General features: G+C 39.4%; 2 protein-coding genes across 2 annotated transcripts; both read right to left on the reverse strand.

Annotated features, from left to right (window-relative positions):
- Nucleotides 1-824: 824 nt before the first annotated feature.
- eif2ak2 (eukaryotic translation initiation factor 2-alpha kinase 2) lies at nucleotides 825-23142 on the reverse strand. The gene is made up of 35 exons (XM_083923216.1): nucleotides 22936-23142; nucleotides 20901-21027; nucleotides 20644-20798; nucleotides 20437-20560; nucleotides 20191-20264; nucleotides 19962-20111; nucleotides 19721-19853; nucleotides 18720-18787; nucleotides 18578-18635; nucleotides 18204-18235; nucleotides 18062-18104; nucleotides 17900-17973; nucleotides 17632-17751; nucleotides 17371-17505; nucleotides 16383-16599; nucleotides 16160-16303; nucleotides 15953-16054; nucleotides 14983-15045; nucleotides 14514-14649; nucleotides 10085-10162; nucleotides 9033-9054; nucleotides 6023-6161; nucleotides 5792-5865; nucleotides 5571-5714; nucleotides 5340-5472; nucleotides 4807-4874; nucleotides 4630-4711; nucleotides 4332-4390; nucleotides 4069-4188; nucleotides 3622-3762; nucleotides 3329-3539; nucleotides 2588-2725; nucleotides 2087-2185; nucleotides 1789-1851; nucleotides 825-1621 (listed from the first exon to the last, which is right to left on the reverse strand). Exons 1-35 carry the CDS (start codon nucleotides 23028-23030, stop codon nucleotides 1490-1492), a joined length of 3753 nt encoding a protein of 1250 aa, XP_083779342.1. The 5' UTR covers nucleotides 23031-23142; the 3' UTR covers nucleotides 825-1489.
- A 1316-nt stretch (nucleotides 23143-24458) lies between these two features.
- Nucleotides 24459-26806, reverse strand: gpatch11 (G patch domain containing 11). Its single transcript, XM_083922630.1, has 8 exons — nucleotides 26667-26806; nucleotides 26309-26535; nucleotides 26186-26227; nucleotides 25964-26084; nucleotides 25761-25851; nucleotides 25406-25534; nucleotides 25050-25131; nucleotides 24459-24974 (listed from the first exon to the last, which is right to left on the reverse strand). The coding sequence occupies exons 1-8, from the start codon at nucleotides 26714-26716 to the stop codon at nucleotides 24919-24921; spliced, it is 798 nt and encodes a 265-aa protein (XP_083778756.1). The 5' UTR covers nucleotides 26717-26806; the 3' UTR covers nucleotides 24459-24918.
- Between the last annotated feature and the right edge of the window lie 738 nt (nucleotides 26807-27544).

Here is a 27544-nt window from a genome sequence, read left to right on the forward strand (position 1 = left end):
TTGCAGTCAGTCATTTCTTAAATGTCCTGTAAACATTATACTAATTTCCCTGGTAGATTTTTCCCAGAGAGCGTTGATTGATATGCCGTATCCATGGGTCATTTGGAAGCATACAAGACAAAGACTTCAGGCAGGTAAAGTGGCAGTGGAGTGGCTGGATGGAAGGAGAGATCCTACTTCCTGCATGACATCAGGCTCCCCATGCTCCACCGTTTACTGTTTAATTTGCTGACCATCTCTTAATCTTCTAAAAATAATTTGCTCTGTTTGGTTTGCTACACTGTTTCTCACTCCTCCTACTTTATTTGGTATTTAATGTTAGTGTTTCCCCTTGGTTGCACCATCCCAGATATGCCATATCCATAAAATGTTAATTAATATGTGAGAAGCCATGCTTCGTTGACTTTAGCAATAAGTTCAAACAATACAGTACGTTGGTAGCATTAAATTCAACTCTCTTAAAAAAAAACCTATTAAAACTGTAAGAGCTTGTTGTACTGGTAATAATTTATATAAAACGTTTTATTACCCCTAGCGTGTGTACTGTATGTTTACTTGTGAGAACGTAATGTCTTTATAATATAAAATAAATGGCTCATAATTGGGAATACTCGCTGAAAGCTCTCGCAAGTTCCAGCAAGTCTTAATCTGTCAGCGGCGTTAAAGAGCAACCTCTGCATTAATTCTGTTGGACGCACCTAGACAGTAACTACATAACCCCTCAATACTGGTTACCAAACATCCAGAGCCTGTTGAAGATGCCTCCATAGTTCTGTTTTTCCAAGACCAACTTTATTGAAAGAACAAGGATGTCACAAAACACGTAACAGGAGAGGGAGAGAGAGTGCAGGGGAAGTTAGACCAAAAGAGATGTTTCACTATCCAGTATGAATGATTTTATCTTGTGTGAAACTGCAGAACTGAGTCAGCATATATCACTATCTCACAACAAATAAATATATTCTGCTGTGAGTAACCATTATTCTTTTTCAGCAAAGCCTGTGATGTGACACCACTTTATAAACGTTTAACCATTTCCAGCATAGAATACAATGTCAACTGTGGACAGAAATGACCAGCACCTGATTATTATGCAGGAGAGATGGTCGGATGTGAATTATGGCAAAAGCTACTTTTAAAAATCATGATAACATTTAATTTCATGTTTTATTCCGGGATTATAAAACATAACGGTAGACTCTTCATAGGTTGACCATTAATTGCATGGTTAATGATCTGTCCTCCTGTCTGCATGTTGAAGTGTTCTTGAGCAAAACACAAAGCCCCAAACTGCCATCCATTGCCATAGGTTTGTGAGCTAAAGTTCCATTTAAAGCGCTATATCAGTGCAGTATGTTATAGTAGTATAGTATAGTATGTTAATAGCATCATATTAATAACAGTATATGAGATCATTTCATGAAATCGCAGATACCAGAAGAGACATATTCCCATCCACTCTTAAGATTTGTCACAATTCCTGTGATAATCAGATAGTTGCATTTCCCTGATGCACATTTTGTGTGTTGAACGTCTGAACCTTTTCCAGCTCCGCCTTTAGTTTATGTGCATCAGGTCGGTCTTCTGGCTTCTCAAGCAGCATTAACTTGATGATTTGATTCTGAAAAAAACAAAAAAAACAAAAAACAGTTGTAACAGTGCAAAGGCCTGTATGTCAGCCTCTCTGCTTCTCCATTAGTGAATATCATGATTAGCTGTCAGCCTGTGTGAAATACTGCTCCATGTGTCAAGTCAGTCAGTTATAATAACAATAATCTGGTAATCTACCTCTTGGGGAAAAGTCAGTGAGAAGTCTTTGGGGAGCTTCTGACTTCTGGCATTCGTCAAAACCTGGTAATCATGTAGTGATAAAAGGACATGTTAGTAAGTCTGAAATTCAAATGACGCACTTTTGAATGTTACAAATGAATAAAAGAACAGTTAAACAAGACATATTAAAAAAGGAACAATAAAATTCAATCTCATCTGCGGTACATTGCTTTTTTGTATTTAATATAAATGATATACATATTTTGTTAATATAACACACAATGTTATTGTTACATTCTGTTTATGAAAGACTCACCTTTCCTCTTTCATGGCCACTAGAGACTTTCCAAAGGAGTTCCAAGTATATCAAGCCCAGAGCAAATATGTCCACTTTTTGGTTGTAGGTCTTCTCCCTCTTTTGTGATAGAATAAAAACACAGTGTTGATAGAAGGCTCCAAAACTAGGTATGTTCATGGGGCTTCAGCTTTCAGCTGTTTTTTGCTGCTTAAATTAGCAATTAAGTTTTAAAATAAAAGTTGTAACATGCTGCTCTTTGACAGAATTGATTGAATCCTGAATAAACAATGACAATGACAGATTTGTCCCACATAGAAAGTAAAGATTTTTAGTACTATCATGCAGCGAAGGGCCGCAGGTTGGAGTCAAACCCCTGTCGCTGTGGCGAGGACTTTTAGCCTCTCTGTATATGGGGTGCCTGCTCTAACCACTGAGCCACTGTGTGAGCCTTTAAGCCCATATTTGTTAAAACAATAATACAGAAGATTTTAAAGTTATTGTCAGTTACGGCCATCTCACTTGTTCAGGAGCCATGTAAGATGGGGTTCCTCTTCTCTCAGTTCTGTCCATCAAAGCGTGATCATCATCATCTTTGGTGACCAGACCAAAGTCCCCAATCTTCACTTCTCCATCCAGTCCAAAGAGGATGTTATCAGGCTTTAAAGCAAAAAACAGACAGTAAAACAAATAGTAAACATGAAAAACACACAACAAACACACAAAACAGTGGATTTAGAGCTTGAAATAGATTTTAAAAAGGTAGCTGTGTTTGAACACGGGCTGTTTTGTTCGACTTATGGTCTTAAATCGGTCATGATCCAAAACAATCAAATTCATGTCAATTAATATATTTGTTGTGATTCTTCACTGTAGTGGAAAAATGGTTTATGTAGCATTTGATCATTATAATTCTTATTATTATTATTATTACTTGATTGGGTTTCAAAACCTGATCGTATAGAATTTTTCTTGAATCCTGACAGGAATAATATTTAATTAAGTTTAGAAATAATTAATTGACAGGACACGTCATAAATTTCAATCGCAAACATTTACAAGGCCGAAAATTATTAGTTAAGCAAATTCTTATTTGTTAAACCTTCAGTTCCTGCATGAATTGGAGAGCTCATCAATGAAAATGACCAGCCTGACTCGCAATGAACTAATGTAGAAAAAAACATTAAAGCAGTAATGAACTGTATATACTGCATCTGCATGTCTAAACCAGCGTTGCCTCAACACTCTGCAGCGTGGTCTCACCTTCAGGTCCCTGTGGATGTGCTTTTTGGAGTGAATATATTCGACTCCACTGACTATTTGCTGAGCAATGCTGAGACTTTCTTCTCTTCTCTTGGAGTCTCTTGTTTTCTCTTGAAGAGCGTTCTTCTCAGCAATCCACACTTTTAGTGTTTTGGTGTCACATAACTCCATCTGAATATAGAGGTACTTTACTGTTGAATTATCTGTAGACCTAGAAAAGAAAGAAAATATGTGACTGAATTACTTTTTTAACTCGGAAATAAAAAGTGAAGAGGTAAGTGTGTGGGACTTACTGGGGAGAGCTGTAGCTGCCAGCTGAGCTGCCACCTGAAATGTCCCATTGATATTCTACATCCTCCATCCAAACTGTGAAGTATCTGACAATGTTAGGGTGGAGGAGGTCTGATAATGCCTCCACCTCTCGAAGAGCTTTCCTAATCCAAAGGAGAATGAGACAATTAATCAGTAAACAAAGTCCTTACATAAATAATAGGGCTGTCCTCAATTAAAGAAATTCTTAGTCGACTAGTACTAAGATGATTGTGTCGCCTAATGAATTTGTTAAAACCGAGTTTCTCCATAAAGAATCATGCAAAAGCGCCACAGTCTTGTCTTTACCAGAGATGTGCTCATAAGTTTTTTTTGGAAACAAGCCATTCAATATGAAAAAAGCATTAGAAATTACTGATGGACTAAAGACATTTTGTTTACAAAGACCAAAACCACCACTACGTACTTACTCTTCAAGGCGTACAATCTTTACAGCGAAATACTTCTTCGTCAGTTTATTTCTTGCTTTGTAAACATGACCAAAGGCTCCACTGCCAAGATGCTCCATGGAATCATAGTCTAGAGTGAACCTGTCAAGATTAACACTATTGTTTAATCAAAAAGTAAAAAAAAAACCCTCAACCTTCTTAATTTTACATCATTTATTGGGAGAGAAGTTTAACATATGTATAAAACACACATGCTACAATGCAAACAAGTGTTTTTTCCATACCTTGACTGGACGGATGTCTCATTCTGACTACTTCCCATATTCTTGTCTTTGGCAGCATCCTTAGGGAATTAAATAATAAAATAGATTTTAAAATCTGAACCCTGCTCTAATTATTAAATTGTACTAGGACATAACAAACAGCCAGACTTGCAGCTCTTCATTTTCCTTTAGAAGACAAACAGAACTTTCCTGCTCTCGTAATACAATTATTATTCTGTTGCCCTCTCCACATGTTACAATATACTGTATGAGGGTGGGTTTAAGATTGTGTTTAGAATTTGAGATTGAATGTGCAGACCTGATCCCTGGAAGAGTTTGATGAATCAGTGAATATTCCTGAACTTGTACCCGACATGCTTTGTGACGATGCAAGAGACCCCCTAGGAGAATATAATAAAATAAGATGCATGAGTGCGGCCTTTTCAGCATTAAGCTCTACAATCGGTTTAAATACTAAAGTCAATAAGTTCCTTACAGTGAAGTTGATGACGCTGACATCATAGGTGGTTCGCCCCCTTCGGACACTGTTGATCTGACGGACACCTAAAATGCACAAAATGTTAGACATAATTATTCAATGTAATCTTTCATGTCAGTTAAATAATTTCATTTAAAAGTTTCAAAAGTAGCTGGAGCTTATATCTGCTGCCACCTGTTACTAAAAGGACATATATTTAACTACAAGTGTTAAGCGTACTGTGAAAATAAAAAGTTTTTTAAAAAGTGCCCAAAAAAAGAAAAGAGAAGATCCTTAAATGTTTTATGGCCAGGGTTTTCAAAATAAAAGCACATATGCTGGGGTGAATATCGTCCCTGTGAGCAGTTTGACATTAGAGGCGGAGTAGAAGCATCTGGGAAAATCGCTGATGAGACTTCTACTTTTATACCAAACTACTCTCATTGGGAACAGCTGTATTTGACTGCATTTTAGCTTGGTGCACCTAATAAACTACCAACTGAGTAGGCCTACATATTGTATGAGTTTAAAGAAGTATAAAATATAAATACCTTGCTGTCCCAGTCGGTCTGTTCTTGAAGAGCAGACCAGGCCAGCCGAGCTGCATTTTGTTTGGCTTCCTTGGCAGACTTACCCTCACCCACAGGGTAGTCCTTGTCGTTGATTTTTAATTTGTAGAAAAATCTGTGTTGTGTTTTAAAAAGGAGAAGATAGATTAGATCATTATGGTAACATTTCTATATATAAGATGATCAGTTACAGAGGTTTAGGTTCATACTCACTGAGGGCAATGAGGTGGACCACATCTCCTCTCTTCAACGAATGTATGGCAGCGGCTTGTTTTCTGACAGTAGTTGTTAACAAGTCCGATGTAATTTGTCCCTGTTAAGCTGCTGTCTTTCACACTGAGGTCTTTTGCCCTATCACTGTAACAAACAAGTAACATTACACATGGATGAAGACATGAAAATTAAACAACGCACTGCTGTTGTGATTTACTCACCAGATGTCAGAAACATTTTTATTTAGTTCCTCCTTTTGTTGAGCTGATGGATGGTTGGAATTCTCCTCTGCGGTCTTAAAAATAAAAAATAAATTGAGATGGTTTATACAGTGGCCTGCTGAGTATGTGACACCCCACATCACCATAGGATTTTAGGTCGGATTGGTCTTTCACTTAAAATACCTACAATGCAACATGCTCTAGTTAGGCAAAGAAGATCAATTATCTTACTGTGTCAACTGAGACCTGATGTGCACTCCCGAACAAGCATTTCAGAGCATTTTTAGCTGCATTGTGCTTGGCTTCCTTCTTGGTTGTCCCCACACCATTGGGATAGACTTTACCGTTTAGGACTACCCTCTGGGTGAATCTGTAGAGGAATTGTCAAATATCTGTTTTAGGTAAGATGACTTGAAATTATGTTAATGAGGTTGGGGTTCATTCAATTACGGTACATGAATCTGCACACTACCATATTCCCAGGACATAACTGATCCAGCAGGCCATTACAACCACGTTATCTGCTGCAATTTAAAAAGTTATCAAAACATTTTCTTCTTTACAAACAATATAAAGTTGTGAGTCACTTAGGCAAATATGTGAGCTGACATTACGCTGTCTAAATCATACAATGCTGCTTGATACAGTACATTCATTCTGTATTTAGTCGGTTGTCTCTAACTAACAAGTAGGCTAGTGTTATGGTAGTGTATGGGTTGTAAAATATCCCCAAGCCAACAACATCTCAGGCACTTTTGGAGCATTATCAAGCAGTTTTAACATTCAATCAAATCACACTCCTATCTCTAGTTACATTTTAAACATCCAAAGTACCATTTCTCCCAGTCAAAATTGATTTCTTACTTGTCAAAATGATAATTTCAGACAACCACAACATCATTCTTACTGGTACAAATTACGTCATTTTTGCCATTGAGGAGTATTGTGCTTTTTAAATTCCAGATATTCACAATTATATTTTGAATATCGAGAATTTACATCATCAGGATAACTGTACTGTAATTCTTACTAGGAAAATTGTAGTTGTAAATATCCCTAATGTCAGTTTTTCATTTGGTATAAAATGGGAGTTCTTCCTTGCGAGAATTACATTACAGATATCCAGAACCTGGATATCTAAAAGACAACAGATTCTCGTGTCTACAGAACCTCAGTAACTTAGACTTTTGCAGAGTTTAGTTGGTTTATGCATGGGCTTATGTAAACAGTGTTTCCTCGACGCCTCCATATGACGTCACGTCAGCGACTCCTCACGCCATGGTCAATGGTTTACAGATTAACCATGAAATTTAGGGCAAGAAGTTGGAGATTTATTGAACCACAAGCACTAGCATCATTATCAGCCGGTCCTCCATGACTCATCACCCGCACAACCATTTTGGTTGAGCACTCGAGCTTGACTACGACAGAATAATGTGCAGAGATATGACAAAACTACTGTGAACAGAAATTGTATTCAACTCACGTTTTCCTATGTGCAGGACCAACCGAGCCACGGTCCTCATAGTGCAGACTGGAGCGTGTTTTATCCGCGTGCTCCTTTAGTCTACTAATAGAGTCTCCGGTTTCCATTTAAACGACGAAAATGTCGGTATTTGTTTACATAAATAACATACAAGTGAGAGAACGAAGTCCACAATACTCGTCTCTTCTGATGTCCCGTCTCCTTCTGCGTATAAATCCTGTGTCGTTTCAGCTGACTTGTGAAACCCTTAAGTTTCGATTTCTTCATGTTTACGTCATTCACGTACAACGTTACGTTTTGACTTTGTCTGAACATTGAAATTAAAAACCCAGCCTACACAGAAATTTGCCAGTAGGCATTAGTTATCAATAATTGCAGCTATTGTTTTGTCGTGGTTTGTGCAGAATTGATCCATCTGCCCAGTGGTGTGCACACAGTGGCTCCAGGTGAGGGCAACACTTTTAATAAAGGGGCACCCTACCCACATAGTATTCAAACGTCTTTGATATAGCTTAACTTTTGGTCTAAGGTCACACCAGTGCCTCAACAGTATTGAACTCCAGCTGTAGCCATAGCCAGCAGCTGTGCCCGCTGAGCGAGTGGGCATGGGCACAGGTTAGGCAGGTTTGGCAAGTTCCTGTATTTTGTTTGTAGGCTCTGTCAACAGCTAGCTAGATTGTAGGCTAATGTTAGTCATAATGCTGTGATGAGACGGCAGTTGAAATAATGATTTGATGGTTATTGTGGGGGCTGCTTTGATTAGCAGATCTGGAATCAGAAATGTGGACTTGTAACTGCTGTTTAGATGTAGGATTGGATTCAGACTACATCTTTTGTTTGTGTTTGTGATTGCTGTGATGTTTTTTGTTGTTTCTGTCTGTGTTGTCTTGAAGTTTTAACTGTTGCTGCTGCCTATCTTGGCCAGGTCCATTAACCAAAGCACCAACAACGTAGTCAGTGAAACCCGGAGTTTATTAAAAGAAGGTTTTGAAAGACTTACCAACTGGCCCAGGGATCAGATCCTAGTAAAGTCCATTCAAGTCGAATACCAAAGTCAATCCAAAATGAAGGAGCCCATTGATGCTTCGGTTAATGTGAAAGGACTCTTATCATGCTACTGCAGTATTAGTAGTTTAAAAAAGCAGTTTTAATGCCTTCACCGCGCTGCCCCGATCTATCAGTGTTAGCTGCATTCAGATATTAGCGACTCTCCTAGGATGATTTTTTACACCAGAATCTCACTTTAATCTAAATCGGACTTCACCTGGTTAAATATCACTTACAATAATCAAATGATCTCCACTTGTAATGTTACAAGTATTGAAAGAGTCTCTTAGTACAAATATCTTGGAATTTGGATCGATGACAAACTTACTTTCAAACATCATGTGTCAAATCTGGCAACTAAACTAAGAAACAAATCATCCGTTTTATACAGCTACAACTCTACACCCCTATGACACTGTATATCACTCAGCCCTGAGATTTATTACAGGCGACAGCTACAACACTCATGATTGTGACCTGTATTTAAAAGTTGAATATCCCTCGCTGTGTCTGCCACAGGCATGGCAGACACTGGATTATATTAGTTTTTAAAGCTCTCACTGTACTATTACCATCCTATATCAATTCTTTAGTATCTTTTAATGCAGGTCTCCATCATACATGCTCAAAGGACTGGCTCACGCTGCAGGTTCCCTCGGTTAACACCAAATTTAGATAATCTTTCTTTTCTTACTGTGCACCTGTAACCTGAAACACTCTGCCAAACCACCTGAAAGTTACCACACTCTTATAATTAGGACAATTTAAATCCATAACTGCATCTTATTTACTTCCAACTGCTCCTGTTTTACCTAGATTTCTCTGTTTTTATTTTTCAGTGTCTTTACTTTCTGTTATTTCGGATTTGCTCATGTATTTTTCAAATGTTTTGTATTTTGGTCTTGGTTACATTGCAAGTGAGGTTGCTTCTCAATATATTCCCAAGTTAAATAAAGGTTATAAATGAATAAATAAATCAGTAAAAGTTAAAGGAATGAGCAATGCTGTGACAGGTTTTTATTATGTAACACTAACAAATGTACCTGCAGTGTCAGTGGAACAATTCCACCACAATGCTCACCATGACAAACCATAAGGGCCCGACACTTAAACTGATACTGAACCATATACAGGTATTTTCAACGCCGTAGGCGAGCACTCGGAAAATTTAATAGACAAACTGACCACTAACAAGACGGTCGGAAGTCAGGGAGGCCTCCCTCTAGCTGTATTTTGATGGTCAGGTCTACTGTGTGGTTTCTCTGCAGCCAGAGCCAAAAACCTCCCTTCCCTTTCAGGAACCTCTTGACATTAGCTGCTGTAGAACAGACACAAATAAATCGTGAGATAGGAAGTCATACATTTATGACATTTATTTACAACATTTATATAACAATTATCAATCAATCAATAATAGTGTGGTGTGTTGTGCAGGATTCTCCGTCTTTTATTGGACTTGAGCATCACGCTTCAGAGTCTGCTTGGCTTATGGTTGAACCATCAATTTCCATGCGGTGCATATTTCTCCTTTTGTTGACGGTGAGCTGGTTTGTTTTTTGCAGGTCCAGTTTTTTCCCTTTCATCAAATAACCTGTATAATGAGAATTTATTTCACACATTAGTATAAAGCCTCACCACTCAAAGGAAAAGTTCCTGAGTCACTAAAAGCTTGACATTCAAACCAAACCTGAAGGTGAAAACATCCCAGATTTCATATAAAACACATCAAAGTGTTTGTGCGTTGCTATAAAAAAACGTACCTGTGTCTGTCTGCACCAAGCTCAGGGTTTTGTCTCCTTCCTCTCCAGGTCTTATTGTGCACACAGCATTCTGGGAATCTGCACAGACAATTAATTGTTACAAGTTGTGATAACACAAACGATACAACCCAGGTCTGAAGACATGTTTTGGCGAACTACAAGAACAAATGAGTCCCAAGTTTATCGTACCTGTGTCTGGCAGTGCACCGTCCCTCCTGCTCTGGGTTTTGTCTCCTTCCTCTCCAGGTCGAGTTGTCAGAGTATTCTGGGTCTGGGTCTGGGTCTTTTACATAAACATGAAAAGTGTAAGACTCCAGGATCTTAACATCAACAGTAAATGATGAATACATGGAAGTGATATAACACTTACCTTCTGATATCAACTGGACTGACATCCTCACTTTTCCTTTTATTGGAAGGTTTTCGTTTGTCTGTCAGAGTCCTCTTGACAGTGGTGGACTCGTCCTTGGAGAATATGGCAGGACTGGGTCTGCTGTTTGTCCCGGTCTCAGTTTGGACTCGAGCATCACGCTTTAGAATGCGCTTCACTCTGGTGGTCAAAGTAGCAATTTCCATGGGGCGTTTACAGAACCTGGGCGTAAAGTACGTCTGTCCACTCATACCGTGGGCCTTCTTGTTTTTAGTCTCCGGTGTATGTTTCTCTGTCTTTGATTGGACTCACGGTTAGCATCACGGTTTAGAGTCGGGACCCTGGTGGTCGAACCATCTATTTCTATGGGGCTGGTACAGTTTGTAAAGTTTGTCTGTCCACTAATGATGCGTCTGACCATGGCCTATGTTATTTCTTTCACAGGAGGATCCTCGTGACCTTTAGAATGGTTTGTCTTACCCAGGGTCTGTTTTCAGGCTCCAGTGTATGTTTCTCTGTCTTAGTTTGGACCTGAGTATCACACTTCACATTCTGCTTCAAACTGGTGGTCGAACCATCTATTTCCATGGGGCTGTTATAGGACCTGGTTGAACGAGTACCATTGCTCCTCTTACCAGGGGCCTTCTTGTTTCTAGTCCCCAGTGAATGTTTCTCTGTCTCTGATTGGACTTAAGCATCACGCTTCACAGTCTGCAGGACACTGGTGGTTGAACCATCTATTTCCATGGGGCTGGTACAGTTTGTAACGTTCATCTGTCCACTTATTGTGAGTCTGGCCATGGCCTCTGTGATTTCCTTCACAAGAGGATCCTCGTCACCTTTAGAAAACTAAAATAGAAAATATAATGTATACGTGTTAAGACCATCTGCTATTTCAACCTTAAAAAACTGCCAAACATAATGCATAAAACTCAAATAAATACAACTTAACGTTGTACTCCATAAGATTTTAATCCATTTGTCACTTCTACTTGCCTTTTAGCAGAGTATTCTAATCTGAATGTCTGAGGCGACATTCACGGGCTAAATGTAAATGAGCCGCCATGTTAGTCTGTCGGCCCAGATCCTCCAAGTACTAACTGTTATGCTGCGTTCACTTGTAATCGGAAATCGGAAACCTCAACTTCTGAGTCAGGCTTGTAGTAAGGGCAGAAGTGTAATAGGAGGAACGTGTGTGCGTGTGTGTGTGTGTATTTAAGAGGGTAACGAATAGGGGAAGGACTCGAAGTAGAGGTCAACGTGTTTCAACACAGTTTACAAAAGAGCAATAAATAAATAAATAAATAGTCAACACACACGGTGACCCTGAACGTGACAAGACGGAGGGCTCTGAAAGAACAGGTTCATCTGCAGGTACGATGCCGCTCGAAACAACATATCTCAATTCTTATGGAGTACAACTTTAATGTTGCAGCTGGTACAAGGTGGAAGTTATTAGTCATATTTCATGAATGACTAGGGTTGTGTTTTAGAATAATACATTATAATTGATGGTATTGGATATGAATTTAGAGAGCAATCATTGCGGGAATAACTTAATGTTCAGATGAAGGCTGTGATATTTAAATAATTAAATGATTATTTACTAGACAAGTTTTGCCTTGAAGCTTTTTTACCTTCAGTAATAATACTTGACTGAGGCCTATTCAGAGCTGAAGTGGACTAGAGGGAGAACTGAGTTTTATATGAAGTAACAACGTGAAAACAGAAGTACTGAGTCACTTTGGTTAAAGAGGATTATATGTGAAAGCATTGAGACAGACATATGGGTAAAAAGAGCTCACCCTTCTGCACACCATCGTCACCTCCTGCTCATTCTTACTACACATGTATAAACCAAGCAGATCAGAAGATGACTTCACATCATCCAGGACCTGATTCAAATTTACAAACTGTGCAAATTAAAACAGTACATATAAACTTCACAGAGGATGAATGAAAATGACACACTATAGTTGATGTTTTATTTCCCCATCCATTTCAAAGAAAAGAGTGCATTGTGGCATCACATAAACACATTTAACCATTTCCAGCATAGTATACATTATTTCAATACCAGTTGTCAGAGTAATACACAGGACATGATTGTGAAGTAAAAAATGTTGCATTCAGGTCATACTGTGTCAAATCAGGTACATTTTTTTGTAGTTACCAGGGAACAAACAAGGAACTAACTGTAAGTGAACATTTGCAGTAGGTAACAATTAATTCCTTATCAGACTTCACATTATAATGATTAGTTAATTGAGAAACGAGTGAGAACACATAAAGATCAACTTGATAACTGATGAATCCTTGATGAAAGTACTTTTCTACTAATAATAATAATAATTAGAGGACTACACAAGTTACTAGAGAACAGACTGGGAAATCCTACTGGGTCTTTGAAGACACAGTCAATGAAGACACAGTAGTGGTGAAACATCTGTTTGCAGCCTTTAAGGCTGAAAGTTAGCATAATACTGAGTATTAAAAAGTTGCCTCTTATAATTAATTCATTACTCTGATTACTCACCTTTTGTGTCCCTTGTGCTGTTCTCTAACAACTCATCATTTACTGTTTAGTCCTCCATTAGGAATGATTAGGGAAGTATTAAGGATCATTAAAGATTCATCAATAATCAAGTTGTTTCTGATCCATTCCTCACTTGCTTCTCATTTAGCTAATCATTAACAATTCTATAAAAATTAGATTAGGAGTTACTCTTTTTTTACTGGTTCACTAACAGGTAGTTTCTAATCACCCCTCATCATGCCTGATGCCTGATCTTTCAGACTGTCATAGTTTTTGTCCCTGAGAATATCATCATTATCGCCTCCTAAAAAACATCTTATGACCATTGTATCCCTGTGTGCACCACAACACACAGAAAGCTAGCTTAGGGTCAGCTCACTTAGCTAAATAACATATAAGCCTACCACAGATAGCCATTGTGTGTTTAAAATACACATGATTGGTTGACGTGTCAGTTTGTAACTCCGTGTCATTGTCTTCCATTGAAAATTACTTGTTACAACCGTTCCTTACTAGTGTGGAAGGATGCAACTTTCAGGGTTCAGTATCTTCAGGCATATGACTCCAAGAGCCATTGAATTTGTTAGGGGCACTCACCAAATGGTATACATAAGATCAAAATGATTGAAAGGCACAAGCAGATGTCATAGTTTTCATTACTGGCCCTTGGAAATGGAAGAAAAATGCTAAATGTGTGTTTTGGTGCAGTTCACTGAGTATGCGCATATGAACCTCTCTATACTTCCAAGATACAATATCTGGTTGATTTCAGTTTCTTCCTATTTGTCTTAATGTTTCAATTTAAACTAGATTTAAGGCTTACTATACATAACCGAATATCCATAGGCCTGTATTGAGCATGAATACAGAAACTTAAATAAACGCCATGTTAAATAACTACATTATGGAACCATAATATGGCAAATTCAATTCTTGCCATCTCTTGGATCCTGATGATGTTAGGGCCCTTAAAAATGTGGTACATAAATCAATACTGTGTTTTTCGTAGTGCATTATACATGCACTTTTTTCTCTAAATTTTCAAGGGTCACTGAAAAAATGTGCTTGTGACTTTCAATCAGTTTGATGTGGAGTATACCATTTTGTCTGTGCCCCTATCAAATGCTGTGGCTCTAGGAGTTATATTTCTGAAAATATTGTACCCTAATAATGAGTTCACCGCAAGATGTTTTTCTAGGGGGGAAAACTATAACATTCCCATGGGCAAAAAAATATGTTTTTAGTTTCAAATAGCATGTGCATACAGTTGAATGAAATCTAAAATGTAAACAAAACCTCTAACTGATTTAACATGGAATGACCCAATTCTCTGATTATAAAATGCACAAGGTTAAGTGCCTTTCCCATCCATACTACATAATTATGATACATTTCATCATTTCATCACACCAGTTCATGAAAACGGTTATTAAAATTTTTATGGGATGTGATGCTGAATAAACAGTCATGCTTGTAATGACTGATGTGTTTGCCTGTCGTTTGAGTACTTCTTTGTAATAATCACACAGTCTTACTGTTGCGACTCATATCCTTAAGCATCGCATATCTACGACTGCACTCTTCCAAGTCCATCTTTAGTTTACTTGCTTCAGGTCGGTCTTCTGGCTTTGCACACAGCATTGACTTAATTATTTCGTTCTGCAACAAAGAAATGGCAAAAAGAACAGCTATTGTGGTCTCCATAATATCAATACATGCTGCCATTGTCTTTGAGGCTCCACTTCCTTCAAGCGGGCTTTACTTGGGCAACCTAACAAAGACAATATTTTGCCCCAACAGTCACCTGTCCTGCTTGATATTTAACATTTTATTACATTATACAGAATACAGAACTTTGAAAAGTGCTGCACCGTTGTAACAGTGCAAAACCATATACTGTACCTCAGCTCATACTGCCCTGTAGGTGACCACAATAAATGACTGCCACCTTGTGTAAAATTGTGTTGAGAAAAAGAAAGAATTCTGGTGTACCTCCATGGGAAAACTTTGTTGAAATCCTTGAGGAAGTTTCTGCTTTCTGGCATCATCCCAAATCTGGAAATCATGCAGTGATAAAAGGCAGAAAGAACATGTGTATGTCAATGACACAAATTGATTATAAGCTGTCCAATAAGCCAGTGGACTGTGTTTTGGCACATTACAGTAGAAAAAGTAAAAAAATGAATGATGGCTGAATTCCATTCAGTTTCATGCTCTTTGTATTGTGCACGCTGGCTTACTGTCGCACTGACGTGACTTACTGGGACACATTTATTTATATAACAGAGCCTTTATTACCAGCCCTGACAAAAACACTGGCAATGGTATTACCTTGTGAGTCTGTGTGTGTGTCATGACTTTAGAAAGACCTACTGTAGCAGGAACTAACACAGAGGTTTTTAAGTTTTGAGTATTTTGTCCGGTGTTTATATGTTTGTCTGTCTTTGCACAGATTTAGTCACAGCAACAGCATCCCAACTGTGCAAGGTGGGGAGTTAAGATCAAAATGAAGGTCGGCCCCCTACGCCCACTTAATGCCCTTGGCCTGATAACCATACAAAAAGCAGTGTAGTTAGGGAAATTATGATCAAAATGAAAGTCAAGTTCAAAGACTGAAGTGGTCCGAGCAAGGGCTCTTTGGACCAATACTCCCTTCCTTTGGAGGCCCCATCCTTATCCATCTATCCTCACATGATAGGAATCAACTGAACATTTGTATAAACCCTTTTGTTTTGTTTTTATTAAACCTTCAGAGCATTGTCTAACTGAACTCTGGCTGCATGTCACTTTGTTCTCCGAGATCTGGTAACTGCTTTCAGACTCTGCTCACCAAGATCAAGCCCGTAGAGTAATTGGATACGAACCACAGAACAACTGTAATCCGATTGTTCCACAACACCTATCGTTGAAACCAACTCAAAGCAACAAAACATTTATTAGTTAACAGTTAATATTGACTCACCGCTTTCCTTTCATGGCCAGTAAAGATGTTCCAAAGGAGTTCAAAATATATCAACCCCAAAGCAAATATGTCCACTTTTCGGTCATAGGTGTTCCTGCTCTTCTGTCATAAAACAAGAACACAATATTTACAAAAAGGCACAGTAGCTGTATAGCGATATTCTATAACACAGAAAAATAAAGTTAATGTCAGTACAGAACATCTCACTTGCTCAGGAGCCATGTACGATGGGGTTCCTTTGTACGCTGTTCTCTCCATCAGGTTCTCAGCATCGTCGTCGTTTTCATCAGTGACCAGACCAAAGTCTCCAATTTTCACTTCTCCGTCTTTCCCAAACATGATGTTGGCAGGCTGACCGTGGGGAAGAAAACAAACATGTAGCCTTATGACTGATGTGATGCAATTCATTCTTTGATTCACTTGGTCTCACCTTCAGGTCTCTGTGGATGAGCATCTTGGAGTGAATGTACTCCACTGCACTGACTATTTGCTGAACAATGCTAAGACTTTCTTCTCTTCTCTTGGAGTTTCGCAGAGATTTTTTCACATTCTGAATATTCTTCTCGTCTATCCACACTCTGAGTGTTTTGGTGTCGCACAGCTCCATCTGAATATAGAGGTACTTGACAGCTGAATTACCAGTCGATCTGGAAAAAGAAGGAACAGAAAAACTGTGTGTCACAGTCTGCCCTGTCTTCATTCACCTCCCCACCCAGTACTTTTCCACCGGGCCCCTTCCTCATCATTAGCACAACTCTCCACACCTGTTGCGCCCAGCTGCCTCTGACCACCAGTATATAAGTAAATATACTCTCCTCACTAGTGACACTCTGCCAGATTGTTCTCAGCTCTCATGCAAGACTCTCCAGCGATATCTGGACTGCCTACACGGTTTCTACCCTGCCTGTCCCTGACCGTCCTGTTGTCTTCCTGGATATCACCTCAGCCTTCTGTCCCCGACCACGACCTTTGTCCAGTCCAGGGGTAGGCAATTACGGTCCTAGAGAGCCACTGTCCTGCATGCTTTAGGTTTCTCTCTGCTTTAACACGCCTGACTCTAATGATGCGCTCGTTATCAAGCAGCTGATGCTTGTCACAATTTGATTATTGTTAGACTCAGGTGTGTTAGGGTAGGGAGAAACCTAAAACATGCAGGACAGTGGCTCTCCAGGACCGGAATTGCCTATCCCTGGTCCAGTCCTTCCTGGTTTCCGTCTGCCTCTCTCCTGAGCTGTTTGGTAATCCCTGCAACAGCTCCTGGACTCTCCTTTCGCCTGTCCCTCTGTGTTGAATAAAGTTCATTACTTCAACTGAACCTGCCTGATCGTGTGCTGCCATTGGGTCCCCACTTGACCCGTTACACTGTGATGGCATACCTTCATGTTTAGTCAAATATGTACAGTGTGGTAATTGCTTACTGTGAGGTGCTGCAACTGTCATCTGCACTGTCCCATTGGTATCCTGAGTCCTCCAACCAACACGTATAGTATCGAACAATATTGCAGTTATGGAGGTCTGATAATGCCATCACCTCTCTTAGAGCTTTTTTGATCCTAAGGGGAACAAGAACATAGCTTAGTTCATTCTACTGTAAACATATTTAGCACTGCGCCTGTAACAGATTTGTTTTTCCTTTGAAAAAGGTACTCAAACTGAAATATAATTGATAGTCAACGTACTCTTTGCAGCGGACGATCTTTATGGCATAATATATCTTCAGTAGTTTTAGTTTTGCCTTGAAAACACAACCGTAGGCTCCTTTGCCGAGGCACGTTATGGAGTCAAAGTCAGATGTAAACCTGTTGAGATTAACCACAAGTATTGTTGAGGCCAAAAGGTGACTATAGATATACAAAGTTTTCTAGGTAAATCATTGTCTTTTTCATTGTATATTATTACACAAGTTAAAATCCTGCTTATATAATTTAATGTTTTCATTTTACATACCGTGAGATCACTGACGGGGTTGTTCTCTTACTTGGACTACTTCCTGTGTTCTTATCATTGAAATTGATCAAATCCTTAATGAATAAAATAAAGTACAGGGATTAAAATTTTATACAAAAAAAACCCTGACAAACTATCATGATTAACAACTTCTTAAGTTACCTCTTTGCTGTTTTTGCAGGCATTTGGGAAATTTGCCGCAATTCTAACAAGAAAAAGTATAATCATTAATAACACCCGGTAAAATAGATAATAAAAATACTATGTGCTGTAGCTTTACAGTTGGTATTAGCAGGTGGCTTACCTTATTTTAGGCTTCACATCAGGACATTTGATCTTTGTAATGTGAAGTAGAAAAATATAGCCAATTATATTCAAGCATACATACATTAAACATACATTATACAGTATAAGGTAAGAAGGCACATACTCCTTTTGTCAGTATTCTGAAGAGTTCAGAGTGCAGTGAAAACAAATGTGACTTTGTTTAAGACTTGCTGAGAACTAGACTCATTTATTTTCAACTACTGTATGTTTAGTCTTGTGTGTGTCACAGCATTGATTTGGTCGATACTCGTTTGCAACTACAGATTTAAGCACCCAGGGGGGCGAGCAACAGGCTGCTGACTGCAGTTTACTTGCTGGCTATGGGGATTATTAATTAAGAGGATTACATACCTGATCATTGGGAGGATTCGATGAACTGGCGAAAACAACTGAGTCACTTGTTATCTCCCTTGGAGAAAACAATTAGACACTTTAATAAATATGCTCGACATTTAACTTAACCATCAGTTGCACTTCTCAGTCAGTGCCTTACGGTATGCTCGGTGGTGTGGACAGGCTGGCTGCTGCACCGTCATCAGACACAGCTGAAGAGTTAGATACCTGAAAGCAGGAAGGAAGTTCAGCTGTGATCATGTTACCATGTCTTCTAATGACAGATGCTCTCTGGTATGGAGTCCAACTTCAGTGTGATAATCATTAGAATAACAAGTGTTCAATTGACCCAGCATCTGTTAAGAACTGAGATGCATCAGCTTTTCTGTTCCCATGCAAAAAGATTGTTTTGAACAACCATCATGTCAAAGATTTGTTTCTTCTGATATGTTTGAAAACCTAATATAAAAAACAAACAAAAGAAATACGTGTCTACTTTTAAGTTTGTGGAACATGATTTTAAATGTACATAAAAGAAAACTGTTTTTCAACAAAGTGGTGGGTGCAACTAAGTTTAAAGAGATGCTTTACACATTTCAATCCAGGTCTGTGTCATGGCAGTGTGGGCATTGTGGTCCAGTGAACAGTTTTTGGCCTGTTTCAGTGGCAGGAGTTCCTGCAGAGCAGAGCATCGGAATTCAGCCTTTTGTGGATTTCGGCTGATCTTTGATCACTCACTCACACTGTCCATTTGTAACGTGCCCAGGCACGCTTCACAGCTACAGTCTAGTTCAGGGGTGCCCAATCCTGCTCCTGGAGAGCTACTGTCCTGCATTTTTTAGGTTTCCCCCTGCACTAACACACCTGATTCTAACAGTTCTAACCTGTGACGAGCTTCAGCTGCTTGATAACGAGCACATCATTAGAATCAGGTGTGTTGGAGCAGGAAGAAACCTAAGATATGCAGGGCAGTAGCTCTCCAGGAGCAGAGTCGGGCACCCCTGGTCTAGTTTGTTTGACCAGTTTGAGTGCAACTGTACCGCGCCCAGGCATGGCATTCTTGTCGGCTGCGGATCTGAGCTGATGACCCCCCAGATCTCCACAGACTGAGCTACTACCACCCCCATGATCACAATAAAACAACAGAAAATATCAAAATACCTTGCTGTCCCAATCGGTCTGTTCTTGAAGAGCAGACATGGCCAGCTGAGCTGCAGTTTGTTTGGCTTCCTTGACAGACTTACCCTCACCCACAGGGTAGTCCTTGTTGTTGATCACTAATTTGTAGAAAAACCTGTTTAGGCAGGGAGGACATATTAGGCTTTCTCCATCCTATACATCTAGAGTTTTCAGATCATGTCTGTAGTATCTATTCAGCTTAGAGATGTTCAGTCATACTCACTGAGGGCTATGATCTGGACCGCATTTTTTCTCTAAGACGTAGTCAGGGTAGACATTTCTTTTCTGACAGTAGATTTCGACCATTCCTATGAAATTTGTCTCAGTAAAACCTTCGTCTTTGGGTATCACACTCAAGCTCTTTGTCTTATCACTGTAATATATAAATCAGATACTTATTAAAACATTTCATAACCAAACAGAAACAATGTGTTACCACTGTTCGTGCTCACCAGAGATCCGACGTAGTTTGACTCCATTCCTCCTCTCGTTGGCTTGATGTGCCACTGTCTGTCACCTCCCCCATCTTAAAAACAAAAACAAAAAACATGATTCAACAATTGGAGAGCGGCGTGTCTAACATTTGTAAGATCAATTTGAACATTCATGACAATATTAAAATCAATGACAAGCAAGTCAATGGCATTTTTCTAGGAGTTTCATTTAGCCTGGAGAAACTACTGTGTTATACTACTTACCTCTGTAGTTTTACTGCCACATATCTCATTATATGCAAGTTTGGCTGCTTCCTCCTTAGCTTCCTTTTTTGTTTTCCCAGTGGCAGCGGGATACTCCTTATCACCAACCACAAATTTACAGCATCTGATATCATAAAAACTTTTATTGGATGCATATTTAAATCATGGCAAAATAGCTATGAATTTGAAAAAGGTTAAGAAGCTTACGGAATAGTATGATTCGGTCCCAGTCTCGTTGATTCCACAGCCGTTATAATCACTCTGTTCTTATGACCATATTCATTGAGCCAACATATAAAGTTGGCTTTAGTGATACTTGTCTGGTGAACACGTGCATTTGGAGCTTCTGCTGCATTTTCTTTCTGCCAAGATAACAAGAAATATACATGAAGGTGACGTGTGCAATGAATTGGTCTTAAAGTGGTGCAGTAGGTCAATAAAGTGGTATAATAATCTTATCTTACAGAGTCAGTTTGTTCATCCAACAAGCATCTCAGGGCATTTTTAGCTGCGTTCTGTTTGGCCTCCTTCTTGTTCTTCCCCGCACCATCAGGGTACGGCTTCCCACCAAGGACTGCCCTTACAGTAAACCTGAGAAGAAATGATAAAACAATGTAGTGTGATGGAGGCGGCATTACAAAGACACTCGATTCCCATCCCCACGGGCCTCCCCTTGAGCCTCATTCAGAAAGGTGTATAAAATAACTTATTCCATTATGCTTGAACAAAATTGTGATGTATATTACGATTATATTAATTTTCACACCAGCATTGGAGCTGGTTATCCTTTAAAAAACCAAACACACACGATTGGAGTCAATGTGTGTGAGCTGTATATCGAATCCAAAACATTTTTTTCCAACATGCCACAGAAACAATTCTGTCAATACTTTAACACCCTTGCATCTATTTCATTATTATTAGGGATGCATGATAATATGGGCAAACTATCTGTATCATCCGACATTGACTTTAAAATATATCATCGGATATATTCTAACACCACAGTACAATAAAGCAATAAATAAACAGACTATGGCTTCCTTGATTACATCTGGTTAAATGGTTGATGGCGGGAGCGGAGTACATGCACAGCACGCTGTGATATTTAGGGCAGCTGTGGCTCAGTTGGTAGAACAAATCGGGGAAGACCCTTTGCCCACCTTGCCTTGTATGACTGCTGTATGTTTGAGGAGGTGGTGGGAGGGGCGCAGGCGCTTCTTAGCAGCCACGCTTCAGTCAGTCTGCCCCAGGGCAGATGTGACTACTGTCGTACTTTACCACCACCATGTATGTCTGTGTGAATAAATGGAACCTGGACGCTGCAAATATAAATCCTATCCAGATGTAGGATGTACATATATAAATGGCATGTATGACATAACATGAGTTCAGTGTTTTTCTTATTTTGAATAAGGTATGAATATTTTATAATTTTAAGCTTTGTATTATAATGTTGGCATTTGCCGGTGTGCCAATATAAGATTCGACATAATAGTATAGTTCTAATAATAATAGAATAGTTAATTCAATAGTTACGAATAGTTAAATCAAGTACAGAAGAGACTTGATGATCCCTGCATTTAGGTGTGGGGGAAAAAGAATCTATATCGGCATCGATATCGGTCCAATGAGTTGTAAAAGATCGGCATATAGACTATCGGCAAAAGACCTTATATTGTGCGTCCCTTAGGTATTATCCTCTAAAGCAGCGGTGTCAAACTCCAATCCACAGTGGGCCAAATTTAAAAACTGGGACAAAGTTGCGGGCCAAACTCAATATTTACTAAAGGAAAAAAAAGACTGCAAATGTGCATGTGTTCCCTTCTCTCCAGATGTGTAATGTTGAACCTTTTCAGTGCAGGTCCTTGTACTGGTCGTGGTGTTTCTTATGTTTTATTCTTTGGTTACAGCCCCGGTGGCTCTGCAGACGAGACAAACAGCTCTTTACCTTCATAAACAGATCATCTGCCTCCCACCGCTGCTGAAAGCTCCTGTTCTCCATCTTTCTTTTGGCCGTTTTTGGGGAGGGGTGGATTAAGTTTGTCTGCAGAGACTGGTAGCATGGATGCTCATGTTTGTTAACAGAAAAGTAGACGTGTATGTGCTTTATACTCGCGGGCCAGCTCTCAGAGAACCTTGATATGATCTTGGGGGCCAAATATAATTACACCGCGGGCCAGATTTGGCCCACGGGCCTGAGTTTGACACCCCTGCTCTAAAACCTTTTTTTGAAGTGGTGTTAGACTCATACCATGCCATATTGAAATTAATTTTGGAGGTAAGGCACATGTGGTTTTAATCATATACTGTATGTAAAGACAGCTGACAACGCAAAGAGGACGTAGGCTACTGTAACAAACCTGTGGACACTGATTGGCCCATTCCATGGAGCAACACCCATTCCTAGTTTTTCTTAAAAACATGAGAAACACATTATCCCTTACCCATGATGACTTTTCAGGTCGTGTTGCTCACCAGAAAATTTATGCAACTCACGTTTTAATGTGATCGAGGCCAACACACCCGACGTCCTCATATTTCAGATCCAAGCGTTTCCTCTGTGCATACATGTTTAGTTCAGCTACGTCCATTATAAACGTGTCAACAGACAACTCCAACGGCGAAACAAACACTAACTATACACGTATGTTACACATTGATAAGAATTACTCCCTCCACGTCTTCTCCGGTGGGCTGTTTCACTCCAGCCGTGCCCGCAGTAAGTTTCGTTTTCTCGGCTAACGTCACGTCCAACATCATGGCACCTTCAAATGATGTCGGAAATATGAGAAGTGGTTACTTTTAAACTAAGAGGAAGCGTTCACGGTGGATAAGCTGTGACACTGAGGAACGTGTAGGGACAACCTAGTTAAAGTGCAGACTTTCTTGGGGGTGGCAAACAGGCCATAACTTAGGTAACGTTTGTCTGTTAATTATTATTTTTGACGGATATTTATTTTAACCAACGACTGCTTTAAGTTTAGCTGTCTTCTTGAAAGGTTTGTGGCTCCAATGAAACATGTTCCCACCTGTTATTCAGTGACAAAAACGCATATTTTAGGCTACACGGTGGTGTAGTGGTTAGCTACACAGTATGAAGGTTACAGGTTCGGGCCTGGGCCTTTGTTTGCATGTTCTCCCCCTGTCTGCGTGGGTTTCCTCCGGGTTCTCCGGTTTCCTCCCACAGTCCAAAGACATGCACGTGTTAGGTTAATTGATAACTCTAAAATTGCCCGTGAGTGTGAATGGTTGTCTGTCTCTGTTCGTCTCTATGTGCCCTGTGATAGACTGGCGTCCTGTCCAGGGTGGACCCCGCCTCACGCCCGATGTCAGCTGGGCTCGGCTCCAGCCCCCCGCGACCCCGACCCCGGGATAAGCGGTTGAAGATGAATGAAAAAACGCATATTTTGTCACGAACTACAAGAAGCTGTAGTGCTGTGTGCATACAGCTAAGACTCACGGGATATTGAGTCTTTAATGCAATTTAAAGAAAGAAAGAATCGTTGAGGATGTTTACTCGACGGCGAATGACAGTCGTCCTATTATCTAATTCAGAGATCTTCAAAAGGTGGTCCAGAGTTACTGCAGGGGGTCCACCAAAATGTATTTGATAATCTTCCCAACCCATTTTTCTCCGAAAATATACATTAACATGGATTCAATTTGTTATTAGCAAAGATCATTTTTTGAAATAAATAAATACATCACACAACCTTGCTGATAGGCTTACTGGCTTATAGGCAAGACAGGCACTAAGGTAGTCATGCACAGATACTACAGAGCTGAAGGATTTAATGTGCCATCATAATGTATGTTTCACATTAACACATGATGTATAAATATATGCATTTTGGTAGGACCTTTCAAACAACAAAAAGGCTGCCACTGTGTATTTACTGCTGCAGTTATCAGACACAGAAAATCCAATATTATAGTGAGACAAAAATGGTATTGACATCCATCGTGACACCAGCGGGTGCTGACATAATAATCTGCCACACTCATAACCGAGCACACAAAGGAAAAATAGCAGAATAAGGTTGTAACATTAGGAAATATGACATTTTACATCGTGTTGAATAAATCAAACCCAAAGCTATTTATTGTATTATAAGTAGCTAAAATTAAACAGTAGATAAGACAACAATGTTTATTCTTAAAACATTTTATGAAAACACAGGTATGCCATTGCCCTTGAAACATGTAAAAAAAAAAAATAATCTTGGTACATCTTTTTCAAAATATAAAAATTCAAAAGGGTTTTCTATATTCCAAACAGAATTTATAAATTTAAAGACGAAAGATGGGCCTGTGATGTGCTTTCAGAGATGGTCACCAGATTCAAGTGAGCATGATAAATAAATATTCCTCCACTTCTGATCACCTAATTGTGTGTGATAAGCCCGTATAATGCGGTCTGCACTCACTTCCACATAAAGTGTTTCCAGGGCCAAGCATTTTGAACTGCTTTTTTAAAGTTTATTCGTGGTCTGCTGCTGTATCACCGGGACAGTTAGAGCACAAGTCGTCTTCGTCTGTAAAAAAAACCATATATATCAGCAAAGGCAATAAAAACAGTATTACAACTACAGTGTTGTCATCAATCTTACCATTATAGGTGGTCCCACACCATATACAGTAAAAATGGATTCCTCTCAAATAGGATGTCAAAATTTGCAGTTTGTCAAACGACTGTAGAAAAGGCAGAAAGCACATATCAAATACACTTTCATGTCACTCTGGATTAATGGCTTTATTGCACCATATGGCAGTATAAGGACTGCATACTATACACTAGCAGAATATGCCAGTATGTCCTACAATACCATGTGGGCAACAAGTCTGTGTAGCAAAAGGTGACATTACGGTACATTTTTTTGACAACGAAATTGATCATATAGGATCATGTATTAGGATTGTACATTAGATCACACTAATGAATATGCATTGTTCACTGAATACTAACTGTTAATTCAACAATCTCATCTTCTTCTTCTTCTTCCTCCTCCTCTTCTTCCTTCTCCTTAAGGCCCTCTTCCTCATCATCAGTCTCTGCTTTAGGCCAGTACCAGTCTTCCCTGGGGACAGTGATGCCCTGAAAAGATAATTCAGACAAAAGATTAAAACAGAGAACCCTGAGTGCTAATTATACACCGATGTAGAGTGAATTGTCAAGTTATACAGATTTTTTTCCCACTGCATTAAGGCATGGTCATTTTCATGGCATGTTTGTTTTTAATCTCAGTGCAGAGAGACTGAATAGAGATCTGCATAAACAGCATTAGCATTGTGATGTACTGATGAGCCATAATTCCTCCAACCTTCTGACTGTCGAGCTGCTCACAGGCTCGCTGACTCCTTCTGAGATCTCCCTCGATCTTTCGCTCCTCTCTCTCCGTCCTTACTCTTGACCTGGAATGAAACAGCACACCATCATACACACAGACTATGAGACATTTTATATTATAGGAGGCGGACAGGGATGAGAGGCAAAATGCATCTTGTAGACAGCTGCAAACTTCACCTGAAATCTTCCAGAGACTTTGTCTCATTCTGTTGTTTGGCTCGTGATTTCTGCCGATAGTGTTCAAGTTCTTCCTCTGCTTTTCTTTTCTTCACTTCTTCCATTCCAATGCCACCTCTGTCTGATTTAGCATACAAAAATTACACAAACACTGTAATCCATAAAATTGAGTTACACAGTTACTAAATACATTTGATACAATATCAAAACTGCATTGCTTACCAGTTTTGATATTTAGAGGAATCGGATCAACCCTCCCTGCTCCTGAGGGGGCATATTAACATTATTACACAGGCAATAAATGCATACAAACTTGCTAATACGACAATCAATTAGCAAACTTACCCGCCTTCCCAAGGCCTTGACCAGCTTTGTAACCCATTTTCTGCAGAAGTGCAAACCCCTTGTTCTCGTTGCATATGGAGTTCTGTAAGGCGGCCTCTCTGCTTTCTTTCTCCTGCTCCTTGTAGGTTTTCTGACGGTTCCTGATGTTCGTCTCCTTCTGCTGTGTCTCCTTCTTCATCGACTCTTTTACCCGCCTCACCATGCTCACACCTGGCTTCACATCTTGTCTGACGGACAGAAAACAAATAGAAAAGGTTACCGAGTTAAGGACGCAGTGATAGCTATTATGAGACCATGGTTATATCGTGTGATGCAGCTAAGTGGGGTTTTAAAACAACCAGCGGGCAAACGCACTTACATTTGACTGAGAAACGCATCAGACATGTAGTCCTCTTCCTCATCTGACATGATGCCCGCGCAAAAGAGACAAATGTAAAAAAGAACAGTTACAGCGCTGAATTAATAATGCGATTCCTTCATTTGCTTCAGGCTTTACTGATGTTTGGTTCTTTCACAGATATATTCCGAGTAGCTACAACGTACGCAACAAGTATACAGTTCCGGCGCGTTTGACAGAAAATTCAGATGATGGGATTTTTTTTATGCACAGAGAAAACTGGGGGGTAATGGATAAGCATAATGTAAAAGACTTGTGTTACATTTGTTACAGCAGTATTTTTTCATGAATTGTACTATATATAATTTGCTATATATGTTTGTATTCATTGTGCTATGGACCTTTCATTGTGTCCTGAATACAAATCATTATAACTATTATTATTATTATTATTATTATTTTTACAGCACATTATTTCATTAGTTTCACATCGGATACATTTTAACGCGACACCGCTGATCCTCGTCGTCATTCATCCTGGGTTATCGAAAACAGGTAGGATAAACAATTCTAGCTGCATATATCCATTATATTAGGAGAGTGTTGTTGCACAGTTTGTTTTGAACAGCCGGGTGTGTTAAAAGAAGATTATAGATAGCTAACAAACCCAGTTCCGGTGAGTGTAACGTTGTTGTAGCCGGAGTTTAGCTTGTTCCTCGGAAGAACTAATGTTAGCCTTGGTTGCTAACTAACGTTAGCTCGCCCATCAACAGCTGGAGGCAGGCAGCTGTCAATACAGACAAGAAGAGCGTTAACCTTAACGCTACTCAGCATTGACAGTTGATGGTTAGGCGGTTATACGCTTAAAGGACACATAAGCACGCGGTTTTAAAACGTCT

Source organism: Echiichthys vipera, assembly GCF_963691815.1.
Source record: "Echiichthys vipera genome assembly, chromosome: 11".
Classification (NCBI taxonomy): Eukaryota; Metazoa; Chordata; class Actinopteri; order Perciformes; family Trachinidae; genus Echiichthys; species Echiichthys vipera.